At 27.3% G+C, this 27147-nt stretch overlaps 1 protein-coding gene across 1 annotated transcript; it reads left to right on the top strand.

Annotated features, from left to right (window-relative positions):
* Positions 1 to 312: 312 nt before the first annotated feature.
* LOC120067539 lies at positions 313 to 25575 on the top strand. Its single transcript, XM_039019089.1, is given in 20 exon segments — positions 313 to 338; positions 340 to 484; positions 3128 to 3345; positions 3440 to 3545; positions 4492 to 4593; positions 5197 to 5256; positions 6983 to 7061; positions 7514 to 7661; positions 8517 to 8640; positions 8898 to 9078; positions 10902 to 10930; positions 11539 to 11687; positions 12926 to 13031; positions 13207 to 13302; positions 13384 to 13439; positions 13682 to 13805; positions 15206 to 15265; positions 15383 to 15544; positions 15885 to 15958; positions 25509 to 25575. Coding segments are annotated over 20 exon segments (2112 nt in total).
* The last annotated feature ends 1572 nt before the right edge of the window (positions 25576 to 27147 follow it).

The raw sequence follows: 27147 nt of genomic DNA on the forward strand, positions 1-27147 counted from the left end.
TCAAAACATATTCAATTAAATTTTAAAAAATTAAATAATAAAAGGAATTTATTAGACACAGATTTAAAATATCAGAAAAATTGGTTACAAAACTTTGAAAATTAAAAACCAAATAGACAAAGAAAAAAACTATCTTCAAAATTGACCATTATATTTTGTTTTTTGAATGATAAAAGTTTAGGCACCATAAATATATAGCTTAAGAACAAAGCTTTCATTTTGTTATTATTATTTGAATGGTCGATCTCTCTCCTTGTGCTTCTTCATCTGTACTGAATTGAATTGAACTTCTTGGAAAGTTCAGAGAGGAAGATGAAGGTGGCAGTGGTCGGGGCTGGGATCGGGTCTAGTTTCGGCTTATGTTCTAGCTAAAGCTGGAGTTGAGGTTGTATTGTTTGAGAAAGAAGATTATTTAGGTGGCCATTCCAAAACTGTTAACTTTGATGGCTTTGATTTGGATCTTGGCTTCATGGTCTTTAATCGAGTATTTTCTTCTCTCCCTTTCTATTTTTAAACAACAAACAAGTTATTTGCTATGAATTGGAATAATCTCAATATCATTTCATACTTGAACGAAATTTAAAGATTGTTTTTCAAATCTATGTCTAATACGATTTATTAATTAACAACGATTATATATTAACATAAGCATAATTCAACTATTATAATATTTGTACTATTGACTTCGAGATTAGAGGTTCAATTCATTCACTCAACACATCGTTAAAAAAAAAATAGAAAAATAAAAAAAGGAGTGAATACTTCTTTCTTTCTTTCTTTCTTTCTTTCTTTCTTTCTTTTTTTTTTTTTTTGCTAAAGGAAGAAAAAAGAATAAGTTTTCTTTGGAAAAACGAGTTTTTTTATTTGTAAACCATTTAATTCCAATGTAGCATTGTTAATCATATATAGGCTATCAAGTATTGATATTCAAATTGTAAAAAACAAAATAAAAACAAAAACACTATGAATTAAAACATAAAATTCCACAAGATCTCATAAAATTCCAAAATCAAAATCTCCTTTTAAAACATACTAGAACGGTAAATAAACAAATAAAAAAATGTATTTGATTATTAACCCATACCCAATGTATAACTTCGTTAAGATATTTGCCTTAAAATCTCTGGATGTTTTCATTATTCTTTTTCTTATTGTTTAGTTCACATACCTCTTAACTGAAATGGACAATTTTGTTTGTTTATTTATTTATTTATTATTATTATTAGAGATAAACAAATGTCAAATAGTAAAAATAAAAAAAAAGTAAGACGCCGTTGAAGAAGAGAAGGGAGAAAAAAAAGAGGGGGAATAAAGAAGTATGATGATATTAATAGTTTTAGTTCATATACTAATATTGAGAGTGTTTTTTTATTTTTTTTAATTTAAAGATATTTTTTAAACTTTTGAAAGTTCAGGCATATATTTGACACTAAACACTACAGTTTCCATCCAAAAGTAATAACAGTGGTCTGAACTATTTTGAAAGTTTGAGTATTCTTAAAACTTTTGAAAGTTCAAAAATGTTTTTGACACAAAGTATAAAGTTGGTATTTTCTATAATTTAACATTTCTTTTAATTGAGTGAATATACAAAAATAATTATTTAATGGGTTAATTGGAAAGGTAAGGAAGTTTTTAAAAGAAATTAGAAGAAATGGGTAGTTTAGAAAAAATTAGGAAAATGGGGTTGATTTTTTGTCTTCTGTGGAGTGCGTCTCTTACTCGTTTTTTTTTACATAATATTATTTTTTTAAAAAATACAATTTTATTCATAAATTTTTTAAAAAAATATTTATATTTTTAGTCATTTAATTTTGATCTCTAAGTTTTATAATGTACAATTTTACCTTAAGATTTCAATTTTGTTTCAATTTAGTATTTACGTTTCAATATTTACACTTTTAATCTCGTCACTAATATTCATTTTCAGTTTTTAACATAAATGTCAATAAATTAATTTAAAATAATTTTATATGAAGTTAAATTTTAAAATTAATTTCAATAGTGATGAAAAATATAACTTCAAAATAATTATATTATATTTATTTCAAATGAAAAATTGAAGTTAAAAGTGTGAATCTTGAAACCTAGTGATCATAATTTCTATAAAGTAAAACAACATTGTAAATATTTGTGTAAATGTCGATGTGAGAGCAGAAATTTATAAAAAAAATGGAAAATAATTACAAAATAATATCAATTATTGGTGATTAATTACAAAATTAAACGACATGAAATATTTGCATACAAAAAAAAATTATAAATTGTTAACTATAAAAAGTACATGTTTATACCAATAAGATGACCTTGGACTTGGAGTATCTAATCTAAAATCTTGATAATTCTTATGGAAATTATAGTTCAGAATCTTAACTTCAATTTTCACTCATTTTCCATTTTTAGTACTAATGCCTATCAATTCATTTAGAATAATTAATTTCAAGTTATATTTTCCATCACCATTGAAATTAGTTATTTTAAAATTAATTTATTGACATTTATGTTAGATTGAAAATGAATATTTAGTTAAAAAAATCAAAATTAAAAGGGTAAATATTGAAACTTAAAGACTAAATTGAAGTAAAATTGAAATCTTAAGAGTAAAACCATCACATTATAAAACTTAGAGATCAAAATTGAACGACTAAAAATATAAAAATTTTGAAAAAATTTATGGATAAAAATGTATTTTTTTAAAAAAATAATATTACGTCATTTCAATACTAAATTTTTTTTTTCAAACTACCCCTTTCTTCTAATTTCTTTTAAAAACCTCCTTACCTTTCCAATTAACCTCTATTTATTAGACATAACATTAAAAGCTTAAATGACTTAATTAGTAATACAAAATCAAAAGTCTAAGAATCTATTAGACACTTTTTAAAGTTCAACGATAACCAATTTATACACAAGTTCACTTTTAAAATTTAGAGATCACCTACTTCACACAAACTAGAAAGTTGAGGACTAAACTTCTAATTATTTATCCTATATCTAATCTCTCATGACAACTATAATTATATTGTATGATTCTAATGAGTTTATACTTTATACTTCAACATTTTGTTGTAGTGGAGTAAATTGTATTGCATTGTTTATTATATAGTTTCCTTGTATGATCATGCAGGTAACGTATCCAAATTTGATGGAGTTTTTTGATGAGTTGGGTGTTGAAATGGAAACATCAAGCATGTCCTTCTCAGTTAGTTTAGACAAAGGACAAGGTTGTGAATGGGGTAGTCGAAATGGCCTTTCAAGTGTTTTCGCTCAAAAGAAGAATATTCTAAATCCATATTTCTGGCTAATGATTAGGGAGATAATAAAATTTAAAGATGATGTTATCAAGTTAAGTATTATTAACTATTATTATAGCCCTCCACACACAAATTATATTTTAAACTAACGAATCATATACTATAATGGCAATATGTATAAGCAGTTATCTTGAAGTTATGAAAAATAATCCAGATATTGATCGGGATGAAACATTGGGAACATTTATCAAGTCAAGGGGCTATTCCCAATTATTTCAAAAGGCTTATCTCGTAAGAATTTCTTTTAACTCTTTTTCACACCTAAAAAATTATTTGATTAAAAAATATCTCTAACTGTAATTAATATTACACATCACTAACCTTTCATAAAAGTCTATTAGAATGTTAAACAAAAAATAGGATTGAAGATATTGTGAAGATCATAATTTTCATTTAGTTTTCTTCTAACAAATTTTTACATCAAGAATAGTTTTGAAAAGTTTAAGTGAAGAGTAATATTACAACTTTCAAAAGAATAGAACTTTTTTTTATATAAAAATCGCAACATCTAGGATTTCTCTTTTATAAGGTTAAATATTAAAAAATAGCTCTTAACTATTTATGAAGTTGGTTTCAATTATACATCCGAACTTTGAAAAGTTTCATTTTAACATTTAAGTTTGATTTTTTTTTTTTCTTTTCAAAACAACTCTCGAAGTCTTTTGGCATTATATATACATTTACGGAAATGCTTGTGTATGCTTATGTGTTGTGTTTAAGAAAACAAATCTAAAAATACACCAAAAATAAAGTTTGGATTTAGGATTAGTGGAAAAAGAACCATCAAGAAAAGAACAAAAAGTTAAAAATTTAGAGTTGAAAGGAAGAAGACGACAACATGTATGCATCTTTATTTTTTTCTATGTATATGTTTAGAATTTTTTTTAGGTAAATATATATGTCTAGACTTGTTTATATAAACAATAGACACAAATTTTTTCGTCTATGAATTTTTTAACAGTAAAAATCTTCTAAGATTGTTTTGAAAAGAAAAAACATCAAACTTCTAAAGTCAAAATGAAATATATAAGTTTGTAATATAATTGAAACAAACTATTTTTGCTATAATTTAGCTTTTTTTTAAAAAAAAAAATAATTTAGCCAAACATATGAAAGATAAAATATGTCTTTTACTCTTTTCTAGTGTATATTTTAACAATAATATTTCTTTGTGTAGGTTCCAATGTGTTGTTCAATTTGGTCCTGTCCTTCAGAACAAGTTCTCAACTTTTCAGCTTTCTTGGTTTTCTCCCTTTGTCGAAATCATTACGCACTTCAGGTTTTTTAATCATTTAATTTATTGAAAAAAAAAAACTTAAATTTCAAAATTTTATAATTATAATTTCCAATTTTGAATTAATTTGAATTTAGTTCTTAAATTTCAAAAGTTACACTTTTAGCTTTTAAATTTTGAATTTCATTTCAATTTTGGTTTCTATATTTCAAGATTTATCATTTTAATCTTGATTTTTTTACTAAATATTTACCTTTAAAATAATTGTTAAGTGAAATTTAAAATTTATTTTAATTGTGTTGAATAAAATAATGAAACTAAATTAATTTTAATGAATTTAATTCTTTAATTTAGTTAATAGATATTGATAAAAAAAAAAAAAGAGAATGTATTTAGTAAAAATATAAATTTTGAAACCTAGAATAAATTGAAACAAAATCTAAAACTTCAACGGTAAAATTGTAACGTTTTAAAGTATAAGGACTAGATGTGTAATATTTTAAAATTTTGAGATTAAATAGAAATTAAATCCAAATTGTAGTTGCAAAAAGTATTTTTCCTAATTTATTTGTGTTATAATGTCTCCTCATATTGGAGAACATATTATATGATTTGACATGCAATTTCCTTAGTTCATCGAATTTGCAGTTATTCAACTCTCCACAATGGCTTACTGTTAAGGGGCGTTCACATTCTTACATTAAGAAGGTGGTACAAGTTTTGTTTACTATATAAACCTTCTGATCAAATTGAATTAACAATTTTTTTTATCCTATGTGAGAGTTGATCTTACTTCACAAATACACTTAGTATATCATGTTTGAGAATAATTTTAAAATAGTTAAAATCACTTCTGTGATGTTTAAAATTAGAAATAGTTATAAATATAGTAATTAGATCAAAATATTAGCAGATATAACATAATGTAAAAACTTATAAATATGACAAAATTTAAATAGTCTATCAGTATAGACCATATTCCTAGTAGGAGTCTATCAGTGATAGACCATATCGTTGGTAAGAATCTATTAGCGAAAGAAGTCTATTATTACATATAGACTTTGCTATATTTGTAATTTTTTTAAAATGTTGTTATGCACTCTGTTATTATCCCTAAAAATGCTACTCAACACAATTACTATTAAAATTACTTTTGAGCATGTCTTTTTATGGTATATGAAATTAAACAGAGGATACCTACGGTACGTTAGAAATTGTTAAAAACAATGTTACAACATTCCACAGAACATTAGACAAAATAAACAATAAACAAAACATCAGAGATTAGGAATCCAGTTTGGTGAACACCACCTACGTCTAGGGGTAGAGTGCCTAGGAAAGATATCTTCACTAATATAAATGAAAAGTAATTACAACGTAATACTTATTTATAACTACAACATGATTACAGTGACCCCCGTAGAGCTTAATCACTCAGCCATTCAACTAAGCTCTCCCTAGATCTGAGACTCACCTCTTCGTGACTTAGGCTCCTCCTCAGTATTAATATCAGTGAAGAACTACATACACTCCCCCTAAGATTGAGACTCTCTCTCAACAAAACTTAAGCTCCAAGTCGTGAGACTCCCCCTCACTTGAACTTTTTCTTCCCCTTTCAAATGAAGCACTCCATTTGAATAACTTAGGCTTCCCCTAAGCTTGAGAATCCCTTCTCAAGAAGTTTAATAATGAATACAATATAATTTTGAGTAAATCTCCAACCTTACAACGACATGATCTTCGTCTCTTCAAAGATTGACACAACACTTGTGACAAAACACGCACAAGACAATGACAATCAATATATTCTTATAAAAAAGGCCAACCTAAAACTCCAAAAGTAATTCCTTTAAATATTCACAGTAGAAAGGCAAAAGAGCAACTCTAGATTCGATACCAGACATGCACATGCCAGGTAAGAAATCTGCAAAAGGACTACAAACAAAATTTTCCACAGAAAATTTTTTTCACAAAATCAACATTTCAAGAAACAAACCTTCATTAGATATGATAGATGCAGACCCAACCTGAATAACATCTACCCGTTTTAAACAAATATTGCCAATACAACATTTATAACAGTATTGAAATAATATATAAAAGTATAAAAATCCAAACGTTACATTGCTTTTTAATGTTTAAAAGAACATTTGAGTGTAATTCTAGACATGATAAAAGTGATTTAAACACAATGTCAAAATTACTTCCAGACATGCTTTAAAACCTCTGAATTGATTCAATTTAAGCGCGATTCTGAACATGATAAAAGGGAGATCAAATTTGTCTCTAAACCTAAATCTTAATTAAGGTTGAAATTGAATCAATTTAGATGTTTTAGTATTTGTGATGAATTAAAGAGTTTATATGATTAGAGGGTTTACAATTTTAGTTCATTAAAGTTTTCGTATGAAGTTGTTTTGATAAAATTAAACAGGTTCAAGAAGTATTGATGAGTCAAGGATGTCGAATAAGTACTTCTCAAAAAGTTTGTTCTATCTCAACAACCGATGAAGGCTAGTATAGTTGAATTAGATCATGGAAGATGGTTTAAACTTTTTTTTTTTCTTTTTCGTGCTATTTGTTTAAAAAATATCTCAATACTTTCAAAATATTATCGTAGAACTTTCTTAAATGTTCCAAAAATACCTTTGGAGTATAATTTTTTTAGAATTTTGGATGAAAAATGAGATATGAAATGGTGTGATAGTGACCGGAAACGATAACGAAAATTTGAATCACCACATCGTCTTCGATCATTGCTACACATATGTTCTAAGTCTCGATTTTTATTTTCAAAGGTAGTTTTAAAACATTTATGAAAGTTGAAAAGCAATATTGCAATATTTGAAAGTGAAAGAGTATTTTTAAACAAATAACAAAGTCGAAAGTATTTCTTATAATTTAGCCATAAAAAATAATTATAACATTGATTTCTTAATGTTTGGTATACATTACAATTTATCAGGGTGCATTGTAAGATGTGAAAATGGATTTGAAGAAAATTATGATGCTTGTGTTATAGCAACACATTCTCCTGATACTTTAAGAATGTTAGGAAATGAAGCAACATATGAAGAAGTGCAAGTACTTGGGGCTTTTCACTATGTTTATAGGTACCTTAATTTCTTGTCTCATTCTAAATTTAAATATTTGCTAATACATACATACATGTACTCTGAGGGTCCAAAATAATGTGCAGATACTATTACCTTTTTATTTTAAAAGAAAATATTCTTTTTTTTTTTTTTTTGATTGCATAACCTGAAAGAGAATTAAAAAATCAATTTTACAATTCCTCATTAAATTTTTTATAGAGAAAATAAGTGAAGAAAATTTGATAAATATTTTTCATGATAAATTTTCACATATAGAAAAAAAAGTATCAAACTATTTACAGAAATAGAAAAAAAAAAGATAGTCAGACACTGATAGACTTCTATCAAAGAAGATTAAAATTTTACTATTTTATTTAAATAATTTTCCTTATTTTTCTATTTTTGAAAATTTCTATTTTATTATATTTAATAAACGAGGACATAATGTGCAAATGAATTATTTATTTATTTATTTATTGATGGGTGTGTAAAAGCAAGTGGTGCATGGGATTAGTGCAGTTAATCATGGCTCATTTAAGTTTTTTTTCACGTTGACTTCACATCCAAAAACAAGAAGCCCAAAAAAATTATTTTTTTTTTTAAAAAAAGGGAAATTTTTTTTCTCATTCAAAAAGGGCATTTTTTAGAATCTCATTAGTATTCCCTAATATTTTTTTTTGTCTCATTCCCTTAAAATGTCAAAATTTTTTTTTTTTTTATATCTGCTAATATTTTGAACTTGATTGCTATATTTGTAATTAGCTCTGTAAATTTTATTGAGTGAGAATTCAAATAGTTGATGGGGGAAATTTTACTAATATCTTTAATAATTAAATTATACTTGATCTCATAATCATTTTTTAATATTGGCAGTGATATTTATCTTCATCATGACAAAAAATTCATGCCCCTAAATCCAACAGTATGGGGTGCGTGGAACTTTCTTGGAAGTACAAACAATAAAGTGTGTTTGACATACTGGCTCAATATAATCCAGGTTAGTAGCTCTATTATTCCACTATATATGAAATACTTATTGCATCAATTTCAACATTAATTTATAAACAAAATCGGAGAGAAATTAAGATTTATAGATAGAATGTCTTTAAAAAGAATTCGAACTCAAGAACTCTTGTTTTGGACAATTAATTCAAAAGTTTAAGTTGATGGATAATGATAAATTTAATATTATAAGGAGAGATAGGACATTATTTAAGATGAAAAAAGTGGTTGGTTTGGATTGTGAAAATGCAGAATGTTGGTGAAAGGGATCCTCCATTTTTTGTAACTTTAAATCCAGAGGAAGAGCCAAAAGATGTACGGTTGAAGTGGTCAACTGGGCATCCAGTCCCATCAGTTGCAGCTTTGAAGGCTTTAAATCAGCTTCATACCATTCAAGGATATAGAAGAATTTGGTTTTGTGGAGCATATCAAGGTCATTCATTCATTGCCTCTAATAACTCTCACTTTTTTATTTTCTTCAAAACAAATAAATTTTGTGAATAAAGAACATAATGCAACGGAACTATACAACCATGTTATAAACTAATTTATATTGGGTAACTATTTTAAATAGTAAAATTACTCAAAATATTTTCAAACATAACAAAATGTTACTGTCTATCAGTGATAGATTGTGATAGACATGCGATAGACATCTATCAGTAGGCGATAGATCGTGATAGACATCTATTAAAAACTAATAGATGTAAATGTCTATCAAAGTCTATAATTGATAGATAGTGACATTTTACTACACTTATAAATAAGTTGGTTTATTTTCCTTTATTTGAAAACAACCCTAACTTATATTATTACCTATAAAAAAAAGTTAAATGAAAATGAAGAATAATACTCCTAGTTTTTTAAAACATACATTTTTAGTCTTTGATTTTTTAGAATATGTGCATTTAGTCCCTTAGTTTTCAAAATGTACCTTTTTAGTCCCCAAGTTTTTAAGAATAAGTTTAAAAGATCCCTGAATTATTTTTTATTTTCTCTTTATATAATTATATGAAATTTTGAATTATAACAATATGTTTAAAGAATAATTTTAGAGTGAAGATGTAATCTTTAAAAAAATAATTTTTAATTTAAAATAATAATAATAAATTCATGCAAGGACTTTTTAAACCTATTTTTAAAAATTTAGGGACTAGGAAGGTATATTTCAAAAACTTAGAGACCAAATGAACCTATTCTAAAAAACTCAAGGATTAAAAAGATATGTTTTGAAAACTCAAGGACCAAACACACATATTGTTTATAACTCGGGGACTTAAACAGTATTTTCCCCTAATTTCGTTTTAGTACAAAAGGCAAGCCTATCTTAATCTTAAATTTTAAGAAGGGTTGCAACTTTGACTCTCTAATAAACTATTGCTCCAAATATTATTAGAAAAAAAGTCTCTCTTTTGCTTTCCATGAATTTAAAACATATATATGTAGATATGAAACTGATAAAATTTAAGAGAAAACAATATTAGAGTTAAATAGGTTGTTAAAATTTATGAATTTTGATACTGTTATTCAATGATTAATTTGTGAATAGGTAAAAAATTACTTTTGGGTTAGACTTCATTTTAATAAAATTAATGAATTTTGGAATATTCTTAAACTTTTTCTTAGGGTTAAAATTAATATAAAAAATATATATAAAAAATTAATATAAAAATTAGCAAAAACATAATCGGAGAGTAGCAATTGCGACACTTATTTAAGTTTAGTACCCGATTTGATAAAATTGAAATTTAGTGTCAAAATTGAAATAACCTAACAAGTTTGTGAGTCAAAATTAATGTTTTTCCCAACGTATCATCATGTTCATTTTTTAATAATTTTTCTCTCTATTGATTCATGTATGGTACACTTGTATTATATAAATATATATGATTTGAGGTTAGACAAATTAAAATTTGTCAAATAAGATAAATTCATCCAAAAAAAATTTGAGAGAATATTCTCTAACAGTATTTGTTCTATTTCAAATATGATTCAATGAAACATGAATAACTATTAAAATCCAAAAATACTAATAAAACACTAATTAAAATTAAAACTAACAACTAAACAGATATGATCTAAATTATACTAATTATCTAAGTTTTCATGTTACATCATTTTTTCCCTCAACAATTAACTTTAATTATATTAGCTACATGACATATTTTTAATCTAAAATATGATTTCTATATGTTCTATTTTGTGTTGTATTTCATAAAGTATAGTTTTGACATGTTATGTTGGTTTTTTGTTCAGGTTATGGCTTCCACGAAGATGGATTAAAGGCAACTAAATACTACTCTATTTTAATTTTTTCTAAGCTTACGTAATAAACTATAGATTAGATGAGAAAGGTCAACAGTCAATATTTTGTTTATGTGTTTTTTCTAAATTTCAATAATTTAGATTCTGTTTGGTAATCATTTTATTTTTTATTTTTGATTTTGGAAAATTTGCTTATTTTCTATCAATTTCTTATAATGGCAAGCATCTTTCTTAAGTACAATAATTGAATTCTTAATCAAATTCTAAAAATAAAAAGAAGTTTTTAAAAACTATAGTTCCGTTTTGTAACCATTTTCTTTTTTTCTTTTTGTTTTTTAAAATCAATCTTATTGACACTACTTTCACCTCTAAATTTCTTTTTTTGTTATCTTCTTTTTATCAATGGTTTAAAAAATCAAGTTAAAATTTGAAAATTAAAAAAGTAACTTTTAAAAAGTTATCTTTGTTTTTGAAATTTGGCTAAGAATTGAATCATTGTACTTAAGAAAGATGCAAATTATTGTAAGAAACGAAAAGAAAATAGGCTTAATTTTTAAAGACCAAAACAAATAAAAAAAATGATTCTAATTAATTAAAATGTAAACTAACATATAAATAATATCTGCAGGCTGGTATTATGGCAGCTCATAATGTATTGGGAAAAAGTTTTAATCTTTTGAGCAACCCCAAACACATGGTTCCTTCTTTGGTGGAAAGAACTGCACGTCTTCTTGTCACTAGATTTTTTAGACAATATATATCTGCTGGATCATTAACGTAAGTTCATATTATACTCTATTTAGGTTAGGCAATAAATATTTGGTATTTTATTTTTAAAATTTAAGCTCATAAATCCTATTCTCATCTATAAGTTTCTTTACTTTGCGTTATTCATTTGTTCCTATAATTTTTTTTCAAAAATCAAAACCAAAAAATTGAAAAAAAAATAGTTTTAAATTTTTTTTTATTGATTTAGAAATTTGAATAAGAATTTAATATTATATTTTTCTAAAGAAATGTATTAACCAATATGATAAGGTAATGGAAAGAAAACAAACACAAGTTTTTAAAACAAAATCTTAGTTTTTGGTTTTTTAACATTGTAGTTTATTCATTCATTTATTTATGATGATTTCCCTACCATGATTTTAATCTTTTCTAGCTAAACATTTTATGAAAACAACTCTTAAAAAGTGCATGAAAAACACAAATATATAAATAGATGAAAGTAATGTTTATAAATTTGATTTTTCTAAATAAAAAATAGGCCCCATTTGACAACAACTTTACTGTTTACTTTTGTTTAAAAAGAACAAATTATTGCTTGCTTCTTACTAATTTTTCAAGCATATGTTTTACCATAGTTAAAGACACTTGAATCACTAGTCAAATTATGAAAACAAAAGCATAATTTTCAAGCATATGTTTTTATTGCTTGCTTCTTACTAATTTTTCAAGCATATGTTTTTATCATAGTTAAAGACACTTGAATTACTAGTCAAATTCTGAAAATAAATGCATAATTTTGAAAACTACTTTCTTTAGTTTTTAAAACTTTACTTGGTTTTTTAGAAAACGTCAATAGGAAGCGGATAACAAAATATAAAAGTACTTTATAAATGGAAGTTTTATTTATAAACTTAACATTTAAAGACAAAAAATTTAAAAACCAAATAATTAATCAAATCAGACCTAAATGATTATCAAACATGCTTTAACTTATATCAAATATACAAAGAGAATTATTATAGTTAACAAATTTGTTATAATATAGTGTCTCAAATTTTGATTTTAGCTCTAGGATAGAAAAAACTATTGGCAAAAATTTCCAGTTCTAAATTTTTGTTTGATTCAACACACTCCAATGACTCAACAATTTCTCCTAATTCAGTTTCATTCTCAAGTCAATAATGCAAAAAAAAAAAAAAAAAAAAAAAAAAAAAAAAGACTATCTTATTCCTCTTATAAAAAGGAAAGAAGCTGATACACATAGTTGCTTGGTTTTTAAACAACAGTTTAATGGAGGAAGGGGGCACTGTGTTCAACTTTGAGGGAAGAAGTAAAAAATTTATTGATCTAAAGGTCTCTTTAAAAGTTCATACTCCTCAATTTTATTGGAAGGTATGTAATTTCTAATGTGTTTTTACTACAATTTTACACATTTGGAATTGTCAAGGTTCTATTTTTTGGGCAATAAAATGGAGTTTTAGGTACTTTTCAAATTTGTTTACATTTTTCTAATGACATAAATTTATGGTGTTATTTAACGATCATCAATAAAAAAATATAATAACAGATTATGACACGAGCTGATTTGGGTCTTGCTGATGCATATATTAATAGAGATTTTTCTGTTGTGGATAAAGATGAAGATGTTCTCAATCTTTTTATGGTGAGCTTAGTTTATTTTAATCCATCTTTAATAAAATATTTTGGGTAGAATTTGTTTCATACTTTTTTTTTTTTTTGGTAGATTCTCATTGCCAGCAGAGATACAAATTCTTCCCTTGCAAAATCAAGGAGGAAAAGGTATATATGTGTATCAACTTGTTAATTTATATTTTAATTTTATTTATTTTTCGGTAAATATATAAAAGAATTATTTAAATGATAAAACTGTTGAAAATATTTATAAATAATAGTAAAATATCACAGTACATCTATGGTAGATTGCGATAGACAATAAAATTTTACTATATTTATAAATATTTTGATTCATTTTCATATATTTTAAAAAAATCAAATATATATCATTTAATATTGTTTTTTAGGGGATGGTGGACGCCTCCATTATTTACAGCCAGTTTTGCTTTTGCAAAGTCTTCATTACAACATGCTTTAAGGAACAACACTCCTACACAGGCTCGTACCAATATATCTCGTCATTATGACTTGGTATTAATATTTACTTCTTTTTTTTTTTATTCTTCATTCTCTTTTTAAAAGAAATGAGACAATATAAATGTTGACTATACGTTAGAAAATTAAGAAACTTCGTAACCTTTATAAGATATATGAAATACACTTCTTATAGTCAATTGTTTTTGAGATAAGACTCCAAATTTATTTAATACATTACCAAAGGCATAAACCCAAATGGGTATTTAGTAAAAAAAAAAATCTAAATCAAGAAATAGTGACGAGGAGAATAATAGGATAATTAGTATGTTCGAGTTTAATATTTGTTCAGTGTTAATGTAGATTAATTAATGTGTTTAGTTAGTATGTCACAATTAACTAGTTAATTATCATTTAGGATTATTAAGAGAATTTTTTATAATCTATTTGAATAGAACCTTTGTTTTTTTAGAGTGCGTTCTCTCAAAACTTAGGGATGGATTTTTTCTTTTCGTCTATGAATTTGACCTATAACCTCAATTTGTTGTATTAAATAGTGACCCGAAAGAATATTATCTTGAAATTGAGGATCACAATTGAAAAGATGAGAGACTTGATTTATAAGATATATGAGTTATTAAATTAAACCTAATCTTATGGCCAATTATTTAATAATTAGTCCATTTCATGCTAGGGAATTGAAGGTCAAAATTCTTTAGTTTTGTATTTGATAATTTTCAATTAAATTTGGTAATTTTTGTTTAGCTTTATGAGAAAAGAGAATAGTTTATCAAGACTACTAGGTGAGAAACCTACTTAAATGTACAAATGAGAGCAATTATTTTGGTTAATTTGAATATATTAGAATATTTGAAAAAGAAAAACAATTATTCAAGCTCATTTGTTTAAATTTTGTGTCATTTCTTTCTTTAATCTTTGTTGGCTAATAGATATCATTGGATTCTTTGTTGTGTTTTTAGAGCAACCAACTTTTTTCTTTATTCTTGGATGAAACAATGACATACTCGTGCGCTATTTTTAGGTGAGAATATATATTTTTTTTAGAAAATTTCTTTTTTAACAAGGTACTCAAGAAAAGTGGGATCCGAAGGTGTATCAAAACATCTCAACTAAGTTCTCAACTAAGATTCTTTAGAACAATTTGATAACTTTTTTTTTTTTTCAATTTTTATAAATGTTTTCAAACTTGTGAAGATAATTTTTGTATCAATGAAATCAAGCTTCTCATTTTATCATTTTTTACTTTAAAAATTATATTACATACCTAGAAATAAATATAACTAATTTTTTTCAATAATTAATTTTAAAACTAAAAAAAAGAAAAAGGTTATTGAAAAAAAATTTAAGATAGATAAAGAAAAGAAACAAGAAACAAGAATAAAAAAGTTACAAAATGGGGTGTTCGTTTTGTTTTCTTATCTCGTTTTTGTTAATAGACAAAAGACGAAGATCTCAAAGTTGCACAGTTGAGAAAAATATCTCTTCTTATTGAAAAGGTGAGTTCTATTCTACTGCCAATTTTAATTATTTGCATAATTTATTAATGAGCAGTTTAATTAGTTTTATTTCATTATTTAATTCTATATTTCTATATATATCTTAATTAATGTTAGGCAAGAATTGACAAGAAGCATCATGTTCTAGAAATTGGATGCGGTTGGGGAAGCTTAGCTATTGAAATTGTGAAGCAAACTGGTTGTCATTATACTGGCATTACTTTGTCTGAACAACAATTAGAATATGCACAGAAGAAAGTAAAAGATATTGACCTTCAGGTATTAATCAACCGTTTCCTAAAATTTATGTATTAACTCTAATTTATGTTAGTGGTACGACGTTCAGAGAGTTTCTTTTTATTATTTTATTATTTCGTAATTGAGATTGAAAAGAGAATTTCGTATGATTGAAGAAAATTCCATCCAATGAATTTTCTTTAGGTAGTTCATGTCTTTTCTGGTATTTTTTTCTTTGTGAATTTGTTTTATTTTTTCAATTATTTTTTTAGCTTATTATTACAAAGAAGGAGAAGTTTATTTATTTTATTTTTTTTAAAAAAGAAACATATATCACTTCAATTAGTTCTTTCCATGCTTCATTTCTGGTTTAATTTTGCAGGATCAGATCAATTTTCTTCTTTGTGACTATCGACAATTATCGAAAATGAAGAAATATGATAGGATTATATCATGGTATATTTTTTCCTCAATTTTTCTTAATGAGCTCGACAACTTGAGAAATTGGAGAAAATTGTGATATAATCGCATATGAACGTACTAATTTTATATAAATAATTATTATTATTTTTGTATTCCAGTGAGATGATAGAAAGCTGTTGGCCACGAGTTCATGAAGATTTTTTTTTGTTCTTGTGAATCATGTTAGCAGAAAATGGTCTTTTTGTTCTGCAGGTTACAAAAATTTATTTATTTCCTATATAAGAAAAAAATAGTTTTTTTTTTTTTTAAAAAAAACAATAAATAATAAGAAGTGTATGTCAATTACCGTCGAATTAACTATATTTACTTTGATAAAAAAAGAAAATTTTATTATTGTATTTACACAATAAATGCAAAGTTAACTAATAATTCTTAATTTGATTATTTCATTAGTTCATATCAATACCGGATCAACGTTATGACGAACATCGTCTAAGTCCTGATTTTATGAAGGAAATATTTCCAGGTGGATGCCTTCCATCATTAAATAGAGTAACAACGCGCCATGGTTTGCAGCATCAAAAGGACTTTTGGTTAATAAACTCCACTAAATCTTTTTAAGATTTCTTTATGGTAATTTTAATTTACTTTTTTCCCTTCTTGTTTAAAAAAGAACTAATTAAATGAATTACTTTTCTTATTTGTAGTGTGGAACATTTAGAGAATATTGGAATTCATTTACTATCAAACATTGAGGTGTTGGAGAAAGAATTCATAAATAATAAGAGGTAAAGAATCTTTATCATTTGTTTCATGTCACATTTTGGAAGAAAGCTATTAAACATATGCTTGCTATAAATGCATTGCAATGAAAATTTTATGTTTCAGCAAGATACTCGAGCTCGGATTGATGAAGTTTTCATACGCATTGATTATACTATTTGATTATTGTTTCCGCTGGTTATTAATTCACACACTATGAGATTTATCAAGTTAATATATATGGTCCTCGGTTTAATGAAGAGATAAAAATATCAAAATCTCAATTATTATCTTCGTGAATGTAATTTATAAATTAAAAAAAAATAGGGAAAAAATATTTATTAGGTTAAATTCATAAGTTTAATCTCATTTTTCTGAATTTTTAATTTGGTGTCTTAGTGGCCTTTTAAAGTATCGAATATCTTTAAAATTAATTAATCTACTGAACTTAAATTAAATCTTAAATAGATTGTCTAATCCAACCTTAAACATTCCCTTCTTTCCTTTTGACAGATGACGTATTTTCAAGGGCCTGGAAATATTGCCAACATTTCAGCGATCCATATCAAGGAATTCCTTCAGCAAATTGAATTTGATTTTTAATAAAGAATTTTAAGGTGTAAGGTTCTCTTTTTCATTTGCAATTTATTACTTTGTAAGGAAATAAAAATCATACATTTTACTTCCTAAATTTGAACTTTTATAAGAATTACCAATACCAAACAGTGATATAAATTTTACCCCGAATATTATGATTAAGTTAAAAAAAGGTTTGGACCAAACTATAATTGTTTATGTAATTGTATTTGTTTCAAACTCAATCTCTACCATTTTGAAATATATATATATAAATATTTTTAATTTAGTCTCTTACGAGTGGTAAATTATCAAAAAATTGTTATTTACTATATATTGGATGAGAAAACCGAACCTCTGACTCAAGATTGAATATATAATATTATAATTTTAAGAAAACTGTGTATGAACAAAGACTTGAAATTCTGGTTTTAAGTAATAGTATTTGGAATGAAAGTTAGGAAGGATAAAAATAAAATGTAGATTTATACACTATGAACCTTGAGTTAAGGAAATATGTTCTTGTATTTAATCCGTGTAGATTTTATATTAGTTTCAAATTTATCATCACTAAAAAAGAAAAAAGAAATATATACATAATTTGTATGTACTAATATTAAATTGAATATTCATACATATATTTCTTTTGCCTTTGAATAAGTTTAATTTGTAGATTAAAAACTTGTTAAAGGACTAAATTTAAAATTAAATAAATTTTATTATTAATTTGGTTGAGTGTGTTGTAATTCAAATTCAACTCAATTTCAATTAATTTGTTGTTTTGAATTTTAAAATCGAGATTTGACTCCAATGTAATTTTGTTTCATTTATAATCTAATGTTTTAAGTTTACTATATTTTAAAATAAAAATTTCATAGACTTTTTTACTTTAATTAATTTCAAAATGTTATTTTTTTAACTATAATATACTAACTTAAAATCAATTACTGAACCATATATATATCTATATATCACCAAATTTCATTTTTAATTCCTAAAGTTTTGAATTAACAAAAAAAAAAAAACCTAAAATTTGAGTTATAATTTTTATTTAAAATTAAAAAAATATATTAAATTAAATTAACAAAAATATTATCATTGTCATGTAAGAGGTATCGTGTGCAGAGCACAATAAAAAAAAAAATGAATAATAGTTTTTCAATCCAAAGAGAGGAATTAATATAATATGATGATACTTTATTTTAAACATATAAGAAAGAAGAGAATTAAAAAAAGATAATCTAGTGATAATAATAACTTTAAAAAATAGAAGAGAGGAGTTATTTGGAAAAATTGTTATTGTAATTAAAATAAATTTGTTTAAGAGATGGTCTTTATATTTCAAACACATGAAACTCATATATAATTTCTAAATTGTTGGGCTTAAGATGTCTAACTCATAACCAAATAAAGTTTGCTTTTAAAAATTTTTAAAATTTGATTTCACTATCATAAACACATGAGTAGATATATTGAGGTTTTAATTTTACAAAAATATTGTTGAAAATATCGATAAAATGTCGATGTTGATAGATATTTCTGGAAATTTTTAAAAACAAAAGTTCAAAAAATAAATTTACTATCTTTATTGAGTTCCATCTATTATCAATTTACTATCTATCCGATCTTATCCCCAAAATGGGAGGCTTATTGAGCAGTGATATTGGACTACTCTCACTTATGTGGATCAAAGGACAATCCCGAATAAATAGGCATGGTTAGCTTAAGATTAAGATCGAGTTACCTAGGTCATCTAAGCGAAATAGTCAGTCTTAAATAGTAAACAACGTTATAATGTAAGAGTAACTTATTTCTTAGTTTGATCTTATGCAAACTCATTGCATAGGACGCCCCCACTCCTCATGTCAATACATGAACAAATCAGGATCACTTCATTTGTAGCATCTTACAACAAATTGTAACAACTACAGAGTAGGCCGCGTCCGATAGAGTTACCAGAATAAGACACCCAACCTTATTCGTATACTATAGATCGTTTTGGTGATTTACTCGAACTCGATCCATCTTAATGTCTCCACATAAAGTTCAAGTATTCATATAATAGCCATGGATCTTAGTTTATTGGATTTAGTTTTTACAAGTGCAATTTATAAATTCAATAATAACTTTATTGAAGAAATATTGAATAACATCTTTATTGATAATAGAAAATGTTTAACTCTACAAACTACGAGTTTTAGATTTTCACATATTCCCAGACTCATAGCCCTAAATTCTGCTTCAGCACTGCTTCTAGCAACCACACCTTGTTTTTTACTTTGCCAAGTAACAAGATTTCCCCACACAAAAGTACAATACCTTGAAGTTGATTTTTTGTCTGTAACAAATCCTACCCAATCAGAGTCAGTGTAAGCTGCAATGCATCTCTTGTCATATTTTCTAAACATTAGGCCTTTCCCTGGAGTAGATTTCAAATACCTCAGAATCCGAGCAACAGCCTCCATATGTTTCTTGTAAGGTGCCTGCATAAACTGACTAACCATATTGACAGTATAGGATATATTTGGTCTAGTATAGATAAGTAAATTAATTTTCCTACCAGATACTGGTACCTTTCTATGTTAACAGGGACTCTGTTGGCAGAATCTCCTAGCTTAGTGTTGACTTCAATAGGGGTATTAACGGGTTTACATCCAGTCATCCATATTTCCCTCAACAAATCAAGGGTGTATTTTCGTTGAGATACAGATATTCCTTCTTTCGATCTCACCACCTCCATTCCAAAATAAATTCCTAAACTCACGAGATCTTAAATTTCAAATTCTCAGCCATTTTCTGTTTGAGTTTGGTAATCGCAGTGGCATCATCACCTGACAGAACGATATCATCAACGTACACGATTAGAATAGCTATCTTCCCCGATGTTGACTTCTTTGTAAATAACGTATGGCCAGAGTGCTCCTGAATGAAACCTTGGGACTTAAAAATTGTGGTGAAACTGTCAAACTAAGCTCTAGGGATTTTTTGAGTTTACAAACTTGACGATCAAATTGAGTCTCAAATCTAAGGGGAGGACTCGTATAGACCCCTTCTTCTAATTCACCATTCAAGAGCGCATTCTTTGCAATCTTATCAATTTCATCACTTTTAATTGCATCACCCTCAACACACTTATCAGTACTATTAGAAACAGAAGTATCTTAGAACTGAGCTAATGCCAATTTCGATTCATGGATAGTATCTAGTGAAGCAACAGGGGTGCTATTTCCTTTCTAAGATTCTTCCTATAGTATGTTATCCACGACACTTGTTTAGTAGGAAGAACAGTGTTGTTTGTATCAAGGATAGGCTTAGGAAGGAAGTCAGTAGGAAAGGAATATATGGACGAGTTAGTCTCTTCACAAGTATTCTCCCCCTGGAGAGAACTAACGGAAAAAAATGGTTTGTCTTTAAGGAATGTTACATCCATAGAGACAAAGTACTTCCTTGAGAACAGACGAAAACACTTATAACCCCACTGATGAAAAGGATACCCGACAAAAACACATTTTCGAGTGCGATGAGCAAATTTAGTTCAGTGAGGACTATAACTATGGACAAAAGCAGTGGATCCAAACATCTGAAGAGGAACGTCAGAAATAAGATGCGTGCATAGATAAGATTCTTTGAAACATTCAAGAGGTGTCTGAAATTTGAGAACACAGAAGGGCATCCGATTAATAAGATAGGTTATGGTTAGAACAAAATCTCCCCATAAATACGAGGGAAGAAATGCAGGGATCATGAAGGACTGGGCAACTTCAATGAGGTGACGATTTCTCCGTTCAGCCACCCCATTTTGTTGAGGAGTATAAGCATACAAATTTTGATGGACAATACCTTTCAAAGTCAGGAACTCGTGTAGGGTGTTATTAACGAACTTCTGGTCATTGTCACTCCAAAGAATGACAATCTTCGTTTTAAACTGTGTTTCTACTGTTGTGTAAAATTGTTGGAAAATAGACGCCACTTCTGACTTTTCAGTGAGAAGAAATACCTATGTAAAACAGATGTGATCATCAATAAAAGTTACAAACCAACGCTTTTTGGATAAGGTAGTGATGTGGAAGGACCCCAGACATCACTATGGACCAGATGAAATGGTTGGGAATTTTTGTAAGGCTAAGAAGGGAAGATTACCCGGTGCTGTTTTGCACATATACACACATCACACGACAAAGAAGAAACATCCACATTATGAAATAGATGAGGAAATAAATACTTCATATATTGAAAGTTTGGGTGACCAAGACGAAAATGTCATAACAAATAATCCTTTTCAGAACTTGAGAATGAAGATAACATACTAGTCCTAGAGAAATTCCTAGAGACAACATCATCAGAAAGGAAATAGAGACCCCTATCATGCCAGGTAGTGCTAATTGTCGTCCCTGAGCTCAAGTCCTGAAACAAAATAGTATCTAATGAGAAAACAACCCGACAATTTAAATCCCTAGTTATTTTACTGACAGACAACAAGTTGTAGGATATTTGCGAAACATGCAACACATTCTGTAAGGTCAAACCTTGGAAGGGAGAAAGATGACCCTTCCCTGCAATAGAAGCAAATGACCCATCTGCAATCCATATCATCTCATTACCAACACTCGGAAGATGTGAGATAAATTGATTAGATGAGCCAATTAAGTGATTTGTTGCTCCAGAATCTAGTATCCATGATTCTTTCCCTCAATAAGAAGACTAAATGATTGAGAGGTACCTGATTGGACGATCGTACCAACCCCAACAGTAGCTGGGTCATTCTAGTTGGTCACCTGATACTATGACGTACCATCAGTAGATTCACTCATGAGTGCTCGGCCATATTTTGACTTGTCATTTAGAGGGCGACATTTTCCATTTGATGGTCGACCATGTAGCTTCCAATACTGATCCTTAGTGTGCCACGGTTTCTTTCAATATCCATATATTGGAGGAGATTTACCATTCTTCTTGTCATCATCAGGTCTAAATAACTTCACACCGAACACAGCAAAGTCAACAACAGTAACCATAGAGCTGTTCATAGCACTTGACCTATCTTCCTCTAATTGGACCTTAAAATGCACCTCCATGAGAAATGTATCGGTCTCGGTCCCAGTATTCAACTACGAACAACATCAAATTTGGAGCTCAACTCAGTAAGGAAGTCATAAACACGATTAACTTCCTCAATCTTTGAATATTGAACCCCACCACATGAGCAATCCAAGACAAACTCACGACACAAATCCATTTCTTGGCATAGTAAAAATAGTTTATTGAAATAAGAAGTCACATCCATGGTCCCTTGTTTGTACTCATGAACTTATTTTTTGCTTTTTAGAATACTGTTTCTGTACTGCATCCCAAATATCCTGAACAGTTGCTGAATATAGTAAGGGTTTTCCTATCTGAGGTTCCATGTTGTTAACTAGCATAGAGCGGAGCAAGGAGTCTTCTCCCTTATAGACGCGCTCTTGAGGATTTCCAGGTTTCGATCTCTGTATCTCACCAGTTAGATATCCAAACTTATGTCGCTCCTCAAGGGTCATTTTGATGGACTAGGACCAAGAGAAGTAATTTTGGCCATTTATCTTCTCTCCTGTAATTGTCCCGTAGAATTTCCTATAGATCTAGATAAAATATTTGTAATAGGTAAATTAGAGAAAGTTATTACCAAATTTTCTGAATACAGTGGAAGATTGGAAAAAAAAATTTGAGTTAACAGGATTTGTTTGAAGATTTGTGGCGGTCCCAACAACAACTCCAAAAGCAGCAATCTATTGTTGAAGACTAGCTAGTTGTTGTTGGACCCCAACTGGAGGTAGACCCATTAATCCCAAAGCACCATGACCAGTCAGCCCAGGTTGAGAAGGAATAGAGGGAGCTGATATAGGTAATTTCTGCCCATCGGAAAAAGAAGATGATGCTTCACCCATATAGTCGACGGCTGAAGGTTGAAACAACGACTAGAACGACAATGAGCTTGGATGGGTCGGTTGCGACTGGAATTGCGGCTGGAGCTCCGACTGTTGGAAGATCGTGACCGGCTCGGATCGTGGCTGGGGCTTTGATCGGGCTTGGAGTTGGCCCAGTTTATTTAGCGTCGGACGTGGCTCGAAGACCCTAGCGATGGATAGGGATGTGGCTGGATGGGTTTCGATCGGCTATTGGACCCCTTGCGGCACAACTGGATTGGCTTCGTTCAGCTGCTGGCCTCCTTGTGATGGTTGTGCTTGCACCTGATTGAGGATTGTTTGGAGATGCCTGTCGACGGCAGCCAGTATAACGATGGTATTAATCGTTTCTACTATAGATCCATCACCAGCTAGGGTTGATGATTGATTTTCTTCTATATTGGCTAGGTTTTGTCACATGCTCTAATACCATATTGAAATAAAGAAAGAAAGAAGAAGAAGAACGCACGGTTTACGTGGAAAATCCTAGACCAGGAAGAAAAAATCACGATAGAAGAATTATTATTAATTTCCATACACTACAAGCATCACAGACCCAACAAATAAATAGAATAAGACAAACCCTAAGTAGAGAAATATGAAAAGACTAAAATTCCCTTAGGAAAAATACATCAATTTTCAACCAATTCTTTTGATGCTAGAGAATTGAAGATCAAAATTCTTAGTTTTGTATTTGATAATTTTCAATTAAATTTGGTAATTTTGTTTAGCTTTATGAGAAAAGAGAATAGTTTATCAAGAGTAGATGAGAAACCTACGTAAATGTACAAAAGGAGAGCAATTTACTTTGGTTAAATTTGAATATATTAGAATAATTGAAAAAGAAAAACAAATTTGTGCCATCTTTCTTTAATCTTTGTTGACTGACTGATATCATTGGATTCTCTGTTGTGTTTTAGAGCAACAACTTTTTTACTTATTCTTGGATGATACGATGATATACTCCTACGCTATTTTTAAGGTTAGAATGGTTTCTTTAGAACTCCTTTATATTTATTTTTTATTTTTCAATTTTTAGAAATGTTACCAAACTTGTGAAGAAATTTTGGTATCAATGAAATCAAGCTTCTTCATTTTCTTCCTCATTTATGTTTCTAGGTTTTTCTCAAAACATAAATAGACGTATATTTTTACTTAAAAAATACATATTAAAAACCTAGAAATAAATATAACTAATTTTTTTCGAAATTTAGTTTTAAAAACTTATAAAAGAAATCATTATTGAACATGTTTTAATTTTTTTTTTTAAAAAAAAAGAAAGAAAGAAAATTAAGATAGATAAAGAAAGAAACAATAAACAAAAAAAAATTACAAATGGATGTTCGTTTTGTTTTCTTACCTCGTGTTTGTTAATAGACGAAAGACAAAGATCTCAAAATTGCACAATTAAGAAAATTACCACTTCTTATTGAAAAGGTGAGTCTTATTCTACTGCCAAGTGCCAATTTTAATTATTGCATAATTAATTAATGCGTAGTTTAATTAGTTTTATTTTCATTATTAATTCTATATTCTATATATATCTTAATTAATGTTAGGCAAGAATTGACAAGAAGCATCATGTCTTAGAAATTGAATGTGGTTGGAGAAGCTTAGCTATTGAAATTGTGAAACAAACTGGTTGTCATTATACTGACATTACTTTGTCTGAACAACAATTAAAATATACACAGAAGAAAGTTAAAGATATTGGTCTTCAAGTATTAATCAACCTTTTCTAAAATTTTTTATTAGTTCATAAACTAATTTTTTGAGTTTATAACTTTAGCTTTCATATATATACAGTTGATACTAGAATATTTTTTTTCAATAAATTATCTGCACTATTATCTAATACAATTAGAGGTTTCCTTATAGATATATAGTATATATAAAATTTGTTTCATTCATAAAATTTTGTGTTATTTATTTTTGTAAATTTCTTTTAAATTTTTATTTTTTCCCTTGTTTCTATGATATAGGGGAGAACTTTTCTTTTTTCCAACACATTATCACTCCAAGTAGTTCTTTCTAACACTTAATTAACTTTCTCATTTCTAATTTTACAGGATCATATCAATTTTCTTCTTTGTGACTATCGACAATTGTCAAAAATGAAGAATTATGATAGAATTATATCATGGTGAGTTTTTTTCTCAATTTTTTATGACCTCGACAACAAATTATATGTCTTAATTAGTCGAACTTAAATGCGAGATATAAAGAGAGGTTGTAAAAATTGTGATATAATCACATATGAAACTACTACTTATATATATATATTTTAATTATTTTTTGTATTCCAGTGAGATGATAGAAGCTGTTGGCTACAAGTTCATGGAAGGCTTTTTGGTTCTTGTGAATCAGTATTAACAGAAAATGGTTTTTTTGTTCTACAGGTTACAAAAATTTGCTTTAATTTCTAAATAATAAAATGGTTTTTTAAGCATAAGAAGAATTGAAAACCTCTAACAAGAAATATATGTCAATTATCGTTGATCTAATTATAGTTACTTTGACAAAGAAATGATATTATTATATATTTATATGATAAAATCAAAGCTAATGAACAAAGTCTTAATTTGATTATTTCATTAGTTCATAACAATACCAGACGAGCATTATGATGAACATTGTCTAAGTCCAGAGTTTATGAAGGAAATATTTCCAAGAGGATGTCTTCCATCATTAAATAGAGTAACAATATGGTTGTTGCATCAAGACTTTGGTAAATAACTACTAAATTTTTTTAAATCTAAATTTTTTTTCTTCTTGTTTAAAAATATTTAATTAAATCAATTACTACCTTATTTGTAGTGTGGAACATTTAGAGAACATTGGAATTCATTACTATCAAACATTGAGGTGTTGGAGGAAGAATTTCATAAATAATAAGAGGTAAAGAAGCTTCATTATTTTGGAAAAAAAAAAAAAAAAAAAAGCTATTAAATTTATGATTACCATAAATGCATTTCTAATTGAAGTTCAATCTCTAAGGGTAATAAAAATGGTATGTTTCAGCAAGATTCTCGACCTTGGATTTGATGAAAGTTTCATACGCACTTGGATATACTCTTTTGACTATTGTTCTGCTGCTTTTAAATCACACACTATCGGAGATTATCAAAACAATATTTGTATATATATATATTGTCTGACTATTATTCTGCTGCCTTGAATAATCTTCGGAGTTCCTAAACCCTTGCCTCAAACAAGTTTTGGGCTTAGGATGCCTAATCTCATCCCAAGCCCCTAACCCTAGAACTAAATAGAGTCTACTTTTTTAAATATTTAAAATTTGACTTCATTACCATAAATACATGAGTAGAAGTATTGAGATCTTAAATTTACAAAAATGTTATTGAAAATATCAATAAAATGTCGATGTTGATGGATATTTCTGGCAAAACTTTAACAGCAAAAATTAAAAAAAATAATTAAATTAGTAAATAAATATTTTATGATTTTTAGACAAGTTAACATATCTATTATTTATACTATATTTACATTAGTGATATTTTATTACTTATTTATTTATGTTTCATGGATTTTCCTATGATATATTAGAAATATCGATTCACTTCTCATGTCGATGTCAAATTTAGAAATATAGAAATATGATGAAAATATCAATATGGGAAGAAAAATTCAATATTATGATAGAAAGTGGTTAAAATAGCATTTATAAATTTAATTTTTAAATTAGAGAGAATACCCATGTGTCATTGATTATATCATACATTAGTTTTTTGGATGAATCTATTGCATTAATATGTTTATAAATACACATTAATCCTTCATTTTATAAACATATTAATGTAGTATTATTTGTAGTATGTTGCTTATTTTTCATGTTTTATGAAAATTTGTATGATATAATCAAAATTACAATTCATGCCTTATATCAATACTAAACTTTAAATATACAAAAATGTTAATGAAAAT

This window comes from Benincasa hispida, chromosome 12 (genome assembly GCF_009727055.1).
Source record: "Benincasa hispida cultivar B227 chromosome 12, ASM972705v1, whole genome shotgun sequence".
NCBI classification, from domain to species: domain Eukaryota; kingdom Viridiplantae; phylum Streptophyta; class Magnoliopsida; order Cucurbitales; family Cucurbitaceae; genus Benincasa; species Benincasa hispida.